This window comes from Ictalurus punctatus, chromosome 28 (genome assembly GCF_001660625.3).
Source record: "Ictalurus punctatus breed USDA103 chromosome 28, Coco_2.0, whole genome shotgun sequence".
NCBI classification, from domain to species: domain Eukaryota; kingdom Metazoa; phylum Chordata; class Actinopteri; order Siluriformes; family Ictaluridae; genus Ictalurus; species Ictalurus punctatus.
This window is the reverse complement of record NC_030443.2, coordinates 17,405,661-17,420,957: the sequence shown is the minus strand read 5'-3', so window position 1 is coordinate 17,420,957 and position 15,297 is coordinate 17,405,661. Positions and strand designations below refer to the sequence as shown.

General features: G+C 42.1%; 3 protein-coding genes across 3 annotated transcripts in view; 2 read left to right on the top strand and 1 right to left on the bottom strand.

Annotated features, from left to right (window-relative positions):
* The window catches only part of rabepk (Rab9 effector protein with kelch motifs), a 4,569-nt gene extending 144 nt beyond the window's left edge, over nucleotides 1–4,425 (top strand). Inside the window, 7 exon segments of the mRNA NM_001200922.1 lie at nucleotides 1,008–1,064; nucleotides 1,164–1,318; nucleotides 1,515–1,673; nucleotides 1,758–1,919; nucleotides 2,267–2,416; nucleotides 2,496–2,645; nucleotides 4,153–4,425. Coding sequence (NP_001187851.1) covers nucleotides 1,012–1,064; nucleotides 1,164–1,318; nucleotides 1,515–1,673; nucleotides 1,758–1,919; nucleotides 2,267–2,416; nucleotides 2,496–2,645; nucleotides 4,153–4,373 — 1,050 coding nt within the window. The 5' untranslated portion in view covers nucleotides 1,008–1,011 and the 3' untranslated portion in view covers nucleotides 4,374–4,425.
* Nucleotides 4,426–4,923: 498 nt separating this feature from the next.
* Nucleotides 4,924–8,959, bottom strand: hspa5 (heat shock protein 5). The gene is made up of 9 exons (XM_017460312.3): nucleotides 8,802–8,959; nucleotides 7,923–8,068; nucleotides 7,601–7,832; nucleotides 7,370–7,507; nucleotides 7,169–7,281; nucleotides 6,687–7,077; nucleotides 6,348–6,585; nucleotides 6,077–6,244; nucleotides 4,924–5,975 (listed from the first exon to the last, which is right to left on the bottom strand). The coding sequence occupies exons 2-9, from the start codon at nucleotides 8,036–8,038 to the stop codon at nucleotides 5,413–5,415; spliced, it is 1,959 nt and encodes a 652-aa protein (XP_017315801.1). The 5' UTR covers nucleotides 8,039–8,068; nucleotides 8,802–8,959; the 3' UTR covers nucleotides 4,924–5,412.
* Nucleotides 8,960–12,305: 3,346 nt separating this feature from the next.
* On the top strand, nucleotides 12,306–14,316 carry LOC108259784 (homeobox protein goosecoid-2). The gene is made up of 3 exons (XM_017459504.1): nucleotides 12,306–12,564; nucleotides 13,859–14,091; nucleotides 14,215–14,316. Exons 1-3 carry the CDS (start codon nucleotides 12,306–12,308, stop codon nucleotides 14,314–14,316), a joined length of 594 nt encoding a protein of 197 aa, XP_017314993.1.
* Nucleotides 14,317–15,297: the final 981 nt, after the last annotated feature.

Below are 15,297 nucleotides of genomic sequence, written 5' to 3'. Positions count from 1 at the left end.
TAACCACACTGTTATCATGTGGCTGGTTATATTTTTTTCCCCGACGCTTGGTTAGCTAAAAGAATCACAGATAGCTCATAACATATAATAATTCCTATAAACCTCATAGCTCTGTCGGAGCCGTATAGTGCAATTGGTGAGGTCTTTATATCATTGAGGTGTCGTTCTCTTTGACTCGGCTCGCTTTTCCGAATAGCCGTTTGGGAGTCGATTCTCATTTCTAAATAGCCGATTAAGAGGTCGACTCTAATTTCTGAATAGCCGTCTGGGAGTCGATTCTCATTTCCGAATAGCCGTTTAAGGAGTCGACTCTCATTTCTAAATAGCCGTTTAGGAGTCGACTCTCATTTCTGAATAGTCGTTTGGGAATCGATTCTCACTTCTGATTCACCGTTTAAGGAGTCGACTCTAATTTCAAATAGCCGTTTAAGGAGTCGATTCTCATTTCCGAATAGCCGTTTGGGAGTCGACTCTCATTTCTGGACAGCCGTTTAAGGGGTCGACTTTCATTTCTGAATAGTCGTTTGGGAATCGATTCTCATTCCGAATCACCGTTTAAGGGGTCGACTCTGATATCTAAATAGCCGTTTAAGGAGTCGATTCTCATTTCCGAATGTGAGCTGAAACAGCTCTGTGATTCTCCTGCGGAAAATGTATCGATATTCATTACCACACCACACCTGCGTGTTTTATTCCTCTTACACCACAGCAATTTGCCAGCAATTCCACATTTTTTGATATATTAATGAACGTCATCCGTTTACAGTTATGTTTACAGTTGTAGAACATCTGAGTAATCGCTCCCTCACTCCCTCATCTGCCGTCAGTCCTGAAAACCTACTGACTGTTACAAAGTGCAAACACTGGAGACTCCTTCCATAAACGTTAATTAAATTTCTTCTTCCTTTTTTTTTTACGCGAAATAACATGTTTTTAATCCATATCTGTGGATTGTCTTTCATACAGTCTGATCTGACTCAATCATATCTTTCTTGTGCTTTATCCAGACTCATGGAGCTTCTGCCCATCCTCGGCCCAGAAGATAAGCCCAGAGAAAAGCAGTGGTACATACCACACTCACACACACACACCTGGTTTATTTCCCATCATTATCTGCCATTGTTGTGATACAGTGACATTTTTTTCCTCTTTAAACCCTGCAGGTATGCTCTGGTGCCCCGAGGTGAAGCTCCTGGACCCAGCGTCGGTCACACCTGCACATTCATGCCTTCAGCCAGTGGCGGAAAAGGGCAGATCGTGATTGTCGGGGGGGCCAATCCGAGCGGCAGCTTTTCACATTGCTCCCTTATAAATCTCGGTAATGTCTCGTTGTACGGTATTCTGCCTCAGCATGACCCTTGAGCCAGATCAGCTACATGAATAGATTCTACCTCAGTTCTACATCACACTGAATTCAAAACACGCTTGCCTGATGAATAACAGTGTTTATAGAAATGACCGTGTTACTTCATCGACTTAAAATCAATTGAATGTATCTATATTTTTTTTTTTAGACAGCCATGAATGGGACATTCCTGATTCCTGGGAAGGACTCCAGGCGAGATATGAACACTGTAGCTTTGTGTCTGAGCACGACCCTGAGAGTCTGTGGGTGTTCGGAGGAGCTGAACAGAGCGCTAACCGGAACTGCGTTCAGGTTTTACACACCGCAGGTAATTACTGTAGTCTCTTACGAGTTTGTTTTCATGTAGATTTTATTACATGAGTTGTCTGTGTTTTTATGTTCCTGTGTGCAGACAGGGCTCCGTGGAGGACAGTGGAGGTGAAAGGGACACGCCCGAGCCCGAGGACGTACCACACTAACTCGGCATGTGTTGGAGACAGACTGTTCGTCTTCTCCGGTGGAGAGACAGGGGCCACGCCAGTGACCGACCCCCAGGTGCACGTCTTTAACGCAGGTCTCTTCTTTACGTAAAACCATCTACGCCTGTCCTGCGTGTTTACGTGTTTGTCGATGAGTTCGTTCAGGAGATGCGTTATCCTCTAGAGAGACTAAAGAAATAATCGAATTCATCATGGATCACGGACACTTTAAAATATCACCGCTACCCCTGCTGTAGATCCATTTCAAATGCAAGCTGTGTGTATTGTTTTTTTTTTTAATTGTAGGTCTAGAAATTTGGTCATTTTTGCCCTTAGCGAATGAAACTGTGTAGAAACATATCAGCTGTTGGACTTTATACACGTTAGAGACACGGTGCAGTTGTTAAAACGAATAATTCTGCATGTGCGTTTCTCTCTGAAGTAACCTGCACGTGGTCACAGCCAGACAGCGAAGGAAAGCCTCCTTCGCCGCGGCACGGTCACGCGATCGTAGCCGTCGGATCCGTCATCTACGTCCACGGAGGGATGGCAGGAGAGAAGTTCCACTCTGATATGTTCTCTCTGGATACAGGTACACGGCACATTTTCATTCATTCGCCGGATAAGTTTTAAACATCTGTGGTATTTATATGCGTTAACATGTTCCTCAGAGAGTATGAAGTGGGAGCGGGTGAAGGCTAAAGGAGACGTTCCTCCAGGAACAGCAGCTCACTCCGCTGTGGCTTTGGGGAGAAACGTTTATATTTTTGGAGGGATGACGGCCGACGGAGCGAGCAATTCTATGTACAGGTTTCAGAGCGGTACGTACAAGCGAACAGCGTGAAGCCGTGTTACATCCTTGTAAAAGTCGCGTATGTAAATAATCCGTAAGGTGTACCGATCACGTTTGCTTCATTTAGTAATAACGCTCGGATCGAGCTGTTTATCATCACAGAAATTTCCACGTATTCTGTTAATCATCATCATAACTGAATTGACACACATAACTCGTCGAAGGTTTACACACCCTTCTATAAAGAAGTGGAAGACCAGTGGATCTGTGGAGACCAAGCCAAGATCGGATAGGCCAAGAAAGATTTCTGCCAAACTCGCAAAGAAAATTGTACGAGATGCGGAGTAAAGCCCCCAAGCAACTTCTTTATAGCGGTTAGCTCATTCGCCTCACACCTCCAGGGTCGGGGGGTCGATTCAGGCTGTGTCCTGTGTGTGCGGAGTTTGCATGTTCTCCTCGTGCTGCGGGGGTTTCCTTCAGGTACGCCGGTTTCCTCCCGCAGTCCAAAGACATGCATGGTAGGCTGATTGGCGTGTCCGTAGTTGAGTGTCCGTATGAATGAGTGTGAGATTGTGCCCTGCGATGGATTGGCACCCTGTCCAGAGTACCCCACCTTGTACCCCTGGGATAGGCTCCAGGTTCCCCGTGACCCAGTAGGATAAGCGGTATAGAAAATGGATGGATGGATGAAATGTGGGGTGGCTGTTTCTGTTCAATAAGGAGATGCTTGAACAAAAAATAGGTTGTGGTAAAAAAAAATCTTCCTTGAGATCTACCTTCCTGCAGGTTTCATCTCCAACCAAAGTTGTTTTAGTTTCGGTTGATTAGTTTAGTTGATCGTGAACTTCTTACGGCTCCCAAGTCTTCTGGAAAGTAGATCTCCAGGAACATGGTGGTTGATCTAGAGAAACCCCGAGGATTTTGAAGTGATTTAGAGCGATAAGACTAAAATTAAGTTTTATGGTTTGGAGAGGAGTCGACATTTCCTATGAAGAGAAACGCACCATCCCTACCATGTATCATGGAGGTGCATGAGTCTCTGCCGTTTAGGAGTGCGTGAGCTACAGTGGCACAGGAAATTTCCTCAAAATTGATAAGAGAAATCGCATCACATTTTCCAAAAAAAAAAAAAACCTCAGAGGAAAATTTGCACGCATGAGCCCGGAAGCTGTCTGGGGCGCACATGGACTTTCTAACGTGACAGCGATACAAACCACAGGGCCAAGTTGAATCATCAGTGGCTACAGAGGAAGGAAGAAGGAAGTGATGGTTCTGGAGTGGCCCTCACAGTCCCAGGACCTCGACATCACTGAGATGCTATGAAGAGAACTGCAAAAACATTTTGCCAATGACTCCGATCGCTTGTGTTTTCTAAAAAACGTTCTAAAAACCATGCAAATTCCACCAGGGGTGTGTAAACTTATGAGCAGAAGCACGTACATAAGACTATAGTTATACAGAGATTACAGTCTGTATTAAAGACCCAAACAACCTTGACATTGCGATAATCAAGATTACATTCCTCTTATCTTCAGACAAACAACGCTGGACCCTGTTGAAATTCGAAGGTGACCTTCCGCAGAACCGACTGGACCACTCCACGTGTGTCGTGCCTTGGCCAGAAAGGGCCGACACCGGCGTCGAGGACAAAGCAGAAAGCCGTGAGAGGGAAACGAAGCATCTGTGCTTTGTGTTCGGAGGCATGGATACTCACGGCCTCATTTTCAACGACTGTCTCGTCACCTTGTTAACATGATGCTCTTTAACTTCTTTTAATTTGATAATAAAACACAAAACTCTTGACTAAACCCACGTGTGTAAACGAGTGTGAAGTGAGAAATGTATAACAGGTGGGTAGAGTTGAAAATTATAATTAATAACCTTATAAGGAGCACAGCCACTCGAACGTCAGAACATAACATACTGTAGATTAGGATAGATTTAGATGTCGAATGTTTCAATGTACTGTATTTACTATTATCTAGCATTTTAGAAATTATTTTCTTTACAGTAAGTGGAAAGTTTCAAATTTTAAAAAAAAAATAATTTCATTAAGAAAATTGAACATAATTTGGAAATCTTAGTCAATTTGGAAGAGTCTGGAATTTTTATTTATTTATTTTTAAACAGAGCAAGGACAAACAGATGCTCACCTTCATATGCTTAAAACTAATGCACTATTAAATTAAACCTTCACATCACTGAAGTAAAACAATAAATAAATCAAATTAAAGCTGTAAGATGAAGTGTTTGCATTATGGCACCCAGATTCGAAGTGTTCAGGCAATGACGACACGCATGTCGAGTAGTTTTGTATCAAACACGTTTATTCCCATGAGGTTGCAGTAGAAACGTACTCTACATTTGCCAGATTTAAATAAATAACTTGAGTTTGAACAACGATGTTTGCCCAGGACCCAACACACCCATTAAGTCTAACCCCACCCACCCCCTTGTCCACCCTAAAATCCCACCCTAACCCACAGAACTCCTCCCCAACTGCCTGAGAACAGCAGCAAGCCTCAATATCCAGGCTGACTAAATCTCCACCTCAGTGAAGAGAAACATCTCACACTCTAAATGCTCCAAGTCCTTTTCAGACTTAAATTGGGATTTTATGGTTGTCCCACCCCCTTTATACCTTCCCTCACAATTGTCCATCAAATCCAGCAATTATGTACATCCGTCCCCCTTTTTTCCCCCTCCAGAGAGGGCAAGGTCATATCAGGAGGGCTGAAGGATAAAGAAAAGAAAAAAAAAAAGGAAAAAAAAAAAAAAAAAAACAAATCTTCAACCTACAACTCGTCCTTCTCGTCATCGCCGCCCTCTTCTGGTGGTGGACCGCCTGCACTACCGTACAGCTTGCTGATGATCGGCTGGACGATTTCTTCCAGCTCCTTCTTCTTGGCCTGGAAGTCTTCTATGTCGGCATCCTGGTGGGACTCTAGCCATTCGATCTTTTCCTCCACGGTTTTTTCGATGGTCTCCTTGTCTTCGGAAGACAGCTTGCCTCCCAGCTTCTCCTTGTCTCCTACCTGGTTCTTGAGCGAGTAGGCATAGCTCTCGAGCTCGTTGCGGGCATCGATGCGCTCTTTCAGCTTCTTGTCTTCGTCGGCGAAGCGCTCGGCGTCGTTCACCATGCGCTCGATGTCTTCGGGCGTCAACCGGTTCTGGTCGTTGGTGATCGTGATCTTGTTCTTGTTGCCCGTGCCCTTGTCTTCAGCCGTGACCCTTAGGATGCCGTTGACGTCGATTTCAAACGTGACTTCGATCTGAGGAACACCGCGGGGTGCTGGAGGGATTCCCGTCAGGTCAAAGGTGCCCAGGAGGTGGTTGTCTTTGGTCAGAGGACGCTCACCTGGAAGGAGGAGGGGTGAGAGAGAACCAAGAAATTTTATCATCAGCTCAAATGCATCAAAATAAGCTTACCATAAATACGAGTTGTTTACGTTCTCTTACCTTCATAAACTTTGATTGTGACAGTCGGCTGGTTGTCAGAAGCTGTAGAGAAGATCTGAGACTTCTTGGTAGGGACGACGGTATTCCTGGGGATGAGTTTGGTCATCACTCCTCCAACAGTCTCAATACCAAGAGTCAGAGGGCACACGTCCAAAAGCACGATGTTTCCTGTGGACGTGATCGAACCACATTAGCTTAATGCTACTTTTTAAACTGAAGGTTTTTTTACGACATTGCTTTTACCGAGTATTTTCCCCTCAGTAAAACTCACCTGTATCTTCCTCTCCGGACAGCACTCCAGCCTGCACAGCAGCTCCGTAAGCCACGGCCTCGTCAGGGTTGATGCCTCTGGACGGCTCTTTGCCGTTGAAGAACTCCTTCACCAGCTGCTGGATCTTGGGGATACGAGTGGACCCGCCCACTAGGACAATCTCATGGATTTCAGACTTCTTCAGGTCCGAGTCTTCCAGAACTTTCTGCACGGGTTTCATGGTGGAGCGGAAGAGATCCTATGATGGAAGCAGAAAAAATAAATTAATTTAATTTGAAGCAAGTTTGACATGCTGAATACTAAAAACGCTGACAGCAGGGACCACGGAAATGGTCTTACCATGTTGAGCTCCTCAAACTTGGCACGGGTGAGAGTCTCCGAGAAGTCCTCGCCCTCGAAGAACGACTCGATCTCGATCCGGGCCTGGTGCTGAGACGACAGCGCTCTCTTGGCCTTCTCGACCTCACGGCGCAGCTTCTGGACGGCGCGACTGTCTTTGCGCACGTCTTTTCCCGTCTTCTTCTTGTACAGCTTGATGAAGTGATCCATGACACGCTGGTCGAAGTCTTCGCCGCCGAGGTGAGTGTCTCCGTTGGTAGCCACCACTTCGAAGACGCCGTTATCGATGGTCAGCAGGGACACGTCGAAAGTACCACCGCCAAGGTCAAACACCAGGATGTTCTTCTCACCGTCCTTCTTGTCCAGGCCGTAAGCGATGGCAGCTGCAGTTCTGCGATGACGGTAACGAAAGTCTAAGTAACTGCGTCACGACACGATAAATTTGAACACTGAGCTTTCGAAAAAGAATCAGAAGGGCTTACGGCTCATTGATGATTCTCATCACGTTCAGGCCAGCGATGGTACCGGCGTCCTTGGTAGCCTGGCGCTGAGCATCGTTGAAGTAAGCGGGGACGGTGACCACGGCATGTGTAACCTATCCAAAAAAAAGTGGTGTTTATTACTCACTCATGATATGTAGTGTTATTCAAACAAACATTCTTTTCACAAAAACACCAACATACCGTCTTTCCCAGGTAAGCCTCCGCAGTTTCCTTCATCTTAGTAAGCACCATGGCGGAGATCTCCTCAGGGGCGAAGGTCTTCAACTGACCAGCTCCAATCTCCACCTGAATATGGGGCTTGGACTTCTTCTCAAGAACCTTGAGAAAGAATTGTTCAAATAAAAACGTCGGTCAAGCGTCAAGACTTCTCTATGGCATCAATAACGCAGATAAGCATCACGAAATACCCACCTTGAAAGGAAAGTATTTGATGTCCTGCTGCACAGAGGAGTCACCCCACGTACGACCGATCAACCTCTTGGCATCGAAGACAGTGTTCTCTGGGTTGGAGGTGAGCTGATTCTTGGCAGCATCTCCAATCAGACGCTCACCCTCGCTAGTGAAGGCCACGTAGGACGGAGTGATGCGGTTACCCTGGTCGTTGGCGATGATCTCGACACGGCCATTCTTGAACACTCCGACACTAAACGGAAGCAGAACAATTTTAGATACAATTCATTTAATCGAATAAACGCTCATAGATTTATTAATGAGGAGAGCATCTCACGCTCACCAGGAGTACGTAGTGCCCAGGTCAATGCCCACTACAGTGCCGACATTTTCCTTCTTGTCATCATCGTCGGCGTACACACAGCCGACCACCAGTATGCACAGCCCCAGTAACCTCATGGTGGTATCAATGTCCGATTAGTCTTCACTCTGTTAAGGAGTAAAGTTTAAAACAGACATGAATTAGATTAGAAGTCACAGCAGGTTCCGCCCTGAAGTCACGTGGGTTTAGCCATACAGAAAGCGAGAAAAAACTAATGGCCAACTGACCACTAGAATTAACAATTATTTAATTGTTATAAATGCATTCAAGCTTCTTAACTCTCGACTAGCAAGCTCGAATAACGGGCTGCAAAAAAAACGCCAATGCAGAAGAACGGAAGAAGCAACAAAAAAAAAAAAAAAAAAAAAAATCCATTTGCATTGCGAGGCTAGCATGCTAGCTGCATCGTGCTAGCACGTAAACCAAATTAATATAGCAACAAACAATACTTTAGAATATTCATTAATTGTTTATCATCAAAATACTGGTTTAACGATGAACATTATTTTCCAACTTGCTTTTTTTCCCCTCCAAGACTCAAAATAAGCTAAGCTAAGCTAAATTACTAGCTTGCTAGCAAACCGTTAGCAGCTCTAGAAAAAGCTAGAATGTGCGCGAGACGAAATGGAAACCGCTAATTTAACTACTTATCAGCAGCGCAATACTAATTATATTAAAATTGTACCACCTTTACGTCTCAAATAGCAAAAGTATGACGCTGTTTACGTTTTTAAAACACTTTACCCACTCCGTTTCTCCTTCTCATGTTAACTCGGCGTTAAATACGCATGCGTGATATTTCTAACGATAATTAACCTGAAGTAAATGCAGAAAACTTACCTTAAATATTGTAGAAGTTTAAACTGAAGCGATGAGAAGCTGCACGGCGTTAGTATGAATCCGTTAATAGCGCTGTCTCGCTCTTTCTGTCTCTTTACACACTTGACTCTTTCTTTTCACTTCGTGTCGCTGTTTAAAATGAAATCGGATGAATGACGGCGCCTGTATATAAGCTGTCAGTGCTTTCCCGTCGTGGAGGCTCGCCATTGGTGCACGGGCATCTCGTTGGAAGACGCTGATTGGCTGAGACCGGCACGCTGGCCTTTCCTCATTGGCACACGTACCGGGGTGTGTGGCGTCATGAGAAGGCGCTAACCTGCGCTGTGATTGGACAGCTCCTGTGACATTTTCTTAAAGACCCGGAAGTTGGGTTTGCTATTACAGACTGTTTCGTGTGAATAAAAAATGCTGAAAAAAAATATTGTGGTTTCTACAACAAACCGCAAATTATATACATACCAAGCAGTAAATATAGAATGAACACTGATATAAATAAAATTAACATCAATATATATTAAATTAACTTTGACTTATATAGACTAAACGCAATATGATTTTCATACTTAAGGCAAGAACACTACAATGTGATACCACTGAATCTGCTACGATACAATACAATTTTGACTTATAAGGCCACGATACGATATTTGACGATACCACTGCTTCTGCTACGATATGATACGATTCAATTTAATATTCTAAGATCAATATGATGAAAAAAAATATTGTGGTTTCTTTGCTTAGAATCTTTGCTTAGAATCTGGTGATGAACGATAACGATGATGATGATGATGACTATTTTAAGTATCAGAGTTACAAACCACCTTGCTAGCCTATTTACACATCAGTTTAAAATATTAATTATTATCTACACACAGGTTGTATATATATATATATATATATATATATATATATATATATATATATATATATTCATGTGATTCATGTTGAATGAACATTGGGTCATACTAAACCACACCTGTACATAAGTGTAAGGGTTTCTTACACAAAAGCCCTTTTAAGCCTAAGTAGAAGAATAAATCTTGTCCAATCAAATATTACTTATAATTCTTAAATTGGAGTTAACACATTGCATTTACAATTGTAAGTGACCTGCCAATCAATAATAACCATCCATCCCAGTGCGCTGATGAAACAAGAAAGAAACTGTGATTGTAGGTTACATCAAGTATTTACATCAACCAGAGGTTCCCTGATCATGACTCGTTTACCTTCTGAATGATTCATGTATCCACTTACATTTTTGGTCATGGCTGAGTAGTCAGTTGATGAGTCATGAGTAAAAACATGTATGATGAAAATGAAGTCGTTCAAGTGTAATTATTTGTATAATATATTCAGTAGTCATTCATTCAACTTTGGTAGCCTCTTTATCCCTTTATCCTGGTCAAGGTCACGGTGGATCCGAAGCCAATCCCAGGAAACACTGGGCACAAAACAGGAATACACCTGGAATGGGATATCAGTCCATCACAGGACAGTAACCTTAATAGAATTAGATTTAATTTTAGAATATTTTTAAAAATGAAAGCACAACAGAGTAAGTGGGAGCACAAAGTGAGTTATTGGTAACAGAGAAACAAAATTAGATTGCATTAGATTAGATTAGATTTTATTGTCATTGAGCAGAGTACTAGTTCAAAGCCAACGAAATGCACTGTTTTATGAAATGAGGTTTTTACCAAATAATAGTCACAATTCTTACAGATATTAAGAAGTAAGATTTATGAATTTTGAGTTGTGAAAATGTACTAATATTCTTGTACAGGGATGATTTGTTTGGAAATTGGAATGTCCTAAATATTGTAGTTACAGAGATAAGTTCACAGAACAGAGGCTGCTGGAATATTCGAACGTCTGTCATACAGGTCCCTATATGAATGATCTGTTACTATAGAAATTATGACGTATTAGAACAAGTGGATTAATAGCAAAAAATAAAAATAAAAATAAAAAAAACATCTCAAACATGAAAAAAATTGTTATCGAAAATTAATGAACATCCTCAGACCAAACAGAATCAAGAATTCAGGGGTCAACCAAAATGCCAGAATATTCTCTCATTACTTTCTGTATGTATAGAGGTATGTAATTACAGGTGGAGGTTGATTGATCTGGTTAGTGAAATTAAATAAATGTATTTATTAAAGGAAGTCATTGGTATAATCCCTATAGTATATCCTCTATATTATAATCATAATATTATATCCATTAGTGCTGCATGGTGGTGCAGCATTTAGTGTTGCTACTTCTCCGGGTCCCCGGTTCAATCATGAGCTCGGATTACTGTCTGTGTAGAGTTTTGTGTCCTCTGGGTTCTCTGGTTTCCTCCCACCTCACAATAACACACAGGTTCGTGTATTGTCTATGCTAAATTGCCCCCAAAGTGTGAAAGAGTGTGTGTATGATGCTCTTATGATGGACTGGCATTCCATCCAGGGTGTATTCCCACCTCATGCTCAGTATTCCCAGGATAGACTCCGGATCGAATTCTGATATTCTCAGTCTCAGCTGTTTACTTAGAAAGAGGATTTTCTTGAAAATCGCTGGCTGGCAAAATTAGTAGCATTAATAAGCGGACATGATACATTTCTCCTGAGACAGACACAAAAGCCTGAGATAGCGATCGCACATATACTGAAGACTATAACTCCAACAATGTAAAGGCAATGAATATTTGTGCGAAGGATGGAAGCTGTTTATTGTTATCTGTTTTTGATCCCCCCCCTTATCTGCGCAGCTTAAGGCAGATTCTGAAAATCCATTAATACCTTGATGAATAAGAGCTTCTGACTTGTATGATTACAAGGGATTTGTTGTGGAAAAGAATAGGAATGTATAATAGCCGGTGTGCCGTATGAGAGACGCTGCGTTTCCGTGATAAGGTGTGCTCAAGCTACTCGTTTATGCCACTCATAACCCATCCACAGATGATGTTTAACATCTTGCAGTTTAGGCCATGGACCAGGTAAATCACACCAGGGTTTGTGATACACCCATACAAACACACTTACCTGAGTTTATCCTACTGAAGCACCGTGCTCACCCGTTATAGCCTCAACGAATCAAAGCCTCTAATGCCAGACAATTTATCTTTCTTCTAAAACCACAACAAGAAGGATTTCTCAGGGCCTCTGCACCCCTCATTTGATACAGTGAAATCTGATTTCATTTCAGACCAAAGCCAGATTAGCTGAATCTCCTGTTCTCGCTAACACCTTCACAAAACTGCCCAGATTAAATGGGATTTTTTTTTCTTCACCCACTTTATACTTTTTTTTGTGCTTTCTGTATAGGGGGATTATGTTTTGTTTCCTTTCTTTAATCTATTGAGTAAATGGGGGGTTTGACACGAAGCACAAGGAGCAGAGAGAGAGAGAGAGAGAGAGAGAGTGAGAGAGAGAGAGTGAGAGAAAAAAAAGATGCAGTTCTATATGAAAGTCTGCTTCTTTGGAGTCCCAGAGCAGAGGAGCGCAGCAGACCATGGAGATGGACGAAGCACACATGGAGAAGAAGTCGTTCGCCTTCAGCATTGACAGCATCCTGAGCAGGACGTTTGAGAGAAGTGACGAGAGCAAAGCGAGCACAGCTTCCGACGCACGACACTCTTCTAAAGATGATCCGGATCTGGAGTCAGGAGCGACTACAAATCCCGTGGAGCCCCTTCATCATGTCTGCGTGTGCTGCTGTTACTGCTCACATTGTGGAGAGATGCTCCAGGCTGATTACCTGCCTGCAGTGTGTAAGACTTGCTGTTTAATTCTGATGAACTCATGATAACTCATCTTATAGTAGTTTTAAAGTTATCATATTCAAGTTTTAACCTTGCGCATACAACCAAATAAAATTTCAGTTGTCTCAAAAGCTTGTACATTGTAATTACTGAAAAGCTTGTAAGAAGAAGTAGTATTTTAATGTAAACCCACAACATACACTAATATCTATGACACTTTTACAAATGTAGTAATGGTAAATGCTGTTAACTATTATTTTATATTCTATTTTATATATATATATATATATATATATATATATATATATATATATATATTTGGGCTGATTATTCCGTTTTCCTTGATGTCTGATGTTCTTCAGTTCACAAAGAGAATTCTGTTAGTTTTAACAGTGAACAATGTTATTTTAGCCCTGTTTAATATGTTATATGAAACATATGTGAAATATATGTTGGTCAAATTCTTCATTTATGTAGAATTTGTCTAAGCTCAAGACATATGTCTAATAGACATGATGTCTATTAGACGGCTGTATAAAAGATTTAACGTTAGTTTAAAAAGAAGTGACTGTAGATTAACACTGTTAAATATGTTAAATAGTGTTAAAACACCCCTTGGTGTGGTCTTATAGGAAAATAATCAATTATGGGTTGATATGATGCGGATCGATACGTAGCGGGACAATGTTAACACTGTGAAGTTGACTATTTTCTTATAACAGCATATTCCGAAGTCTTTTATTTCTCGTATACAAGAGCAATTTGCCAATTATAGTTTTTTTATTTATTCATGAACGACATGTCATACTTCTTAACTATTTATTGTTACATTTAATGCGATGGAATGTCTGCGAAACAACTTGGTCCCTGTTATGGCTTATCGTCATAGTAAGCATAATTAGCTATGAGCAGCCGTGCCGTCGTCATCCTCTCTTCCTTCTTTCTCTCGAAGTTAATAAGACAAAAAATACGGCTTGTCATGCTACAGAGAAATCCGAAAACGCAAACTCGTCCTCCATTCCGAAGACTTTCCCATGTTTGACTGTTGCGAAGCACTGATACTAGAGACTCCTTCCATCCATCCATCTTCTATACCGCTTATCCTTCAAGCTCTCGGGGAACCTGGAGCCTATCCCAGGGAGCAACTAAACTTTATTTATGCACTTTATGCACTATGTGGAAGAATGACTAGAAACAACCGAAGCTCATGATGTCTATTCGAGAAGTTTAGATTAACTTCATTTAACAGCTCGTGTGTGTTTAAAACTGTCTACAATGTATATGCACTTGTGTTGCATTTCAGCCTGTCAGCTTGCATGGAGCAAGAGAGTGCTGAATGAGACGAGCCTGACAGGAGAAGGTCAGAGGAGAGAGAGCTTCGGTCAGATCCAGAAGCGGATCCGGCGTCACCGCACCATCTTCACCGAGGATCAGCTAGACGCTCTGGAGGAGCTGTTTGTGCAGAACCAATATCCAGACATACACACTCGTGAGCAGCTCGCCGAGAGGACTCGCCTGAGAGAGGAGAGGGTCGAGGTGAGAACTGTCAAAAAAACATCACAGAATACATTTTAACATGTCATTTGGGGTCTGGAACTCTTTCTGAAAACCGTGGTGTGGTTAAAGATTCTGTCAATAATCAGTGTGATGCACGTTTAGGTGTGGTTCAAGAATCGTCGAGCCAAGTGGCGAAGACAGAAGAGGCTACAGTTCAGTCTCCATGGGCAAGATGAGTGGAAAAATGTCCTTCATGGTGATTGAAACGCTCTAATATGTGTAATATGTGTGAGCATTGACTTAACATTCATGTACAGTCAAGTGCAAAGGTTTGTTCCCTCATAGTGTTTTGAATATGAAAAAAGGATAATGTACCACTAGCTTACAATATACACTATATGGCCAAAAGTATGTGGACACCTGACCATCACACCGTTATGTGGTTCTTCCAGAAACTGTTGCCACACGCGATTGTATAGAATGTCTTTGTATGCCGTAGCGTTACACAGCAAAATCCCTAGTGTTGATTTAACACCCAGAGTGTTGAATTTACACCCTACAGTGTTTATATAAGTCCACTGGACACAAATGAACACTCCGGGTGTTAATTCAACACCGAGGATTTTACTGTGTACAGTTTCCGTTCACTGGAACTAAGAGGCCCAAATCTGTTCCAGCATGACAAAGCCCCTCTGCACAAAGCGAGCTCCGTGAAGACGTGGCGTGTTAAGGTTGGAGTGGAAGAACTCAAGCAAAGAGCCCTGACCTCAACCCTACCGAACACCTATGGGATGAACTGGAGCACCAACTGCACCCCACTAAAACCTCACTTAATCTCACTAATGCTCTTGTGGCTGAATGAAAACAAATCCCAAATCACAGCCACGCTCCAAAATCTAGTGGAAAGCCTTCCCAGAAGAGTGGAGCTTATTATTATTATTCCAACAAAGGGGGAATAAATTTTCAAATGGGATGTTCAACAAGCACATATGGGTGTGATGGTCAGGTGTCTGTATACTTTTGGCCATATAGTCTATTAACAAGAACTAAAAGGATACCAGGATGTTAAAAATGAAACATAGTTGTACACTGAAAGAAGACAACAGATATATTAAGAACAATGTACGGTGAATCATTTAGATATTTAAATCACGTTTAGAAAGGGAGACGCAAAGTTTTGTACTGATATCTTTTTAATTGTTAGCTTTTGGAACGTTTTTATTACTTGTCATAGATAAAAAAGAA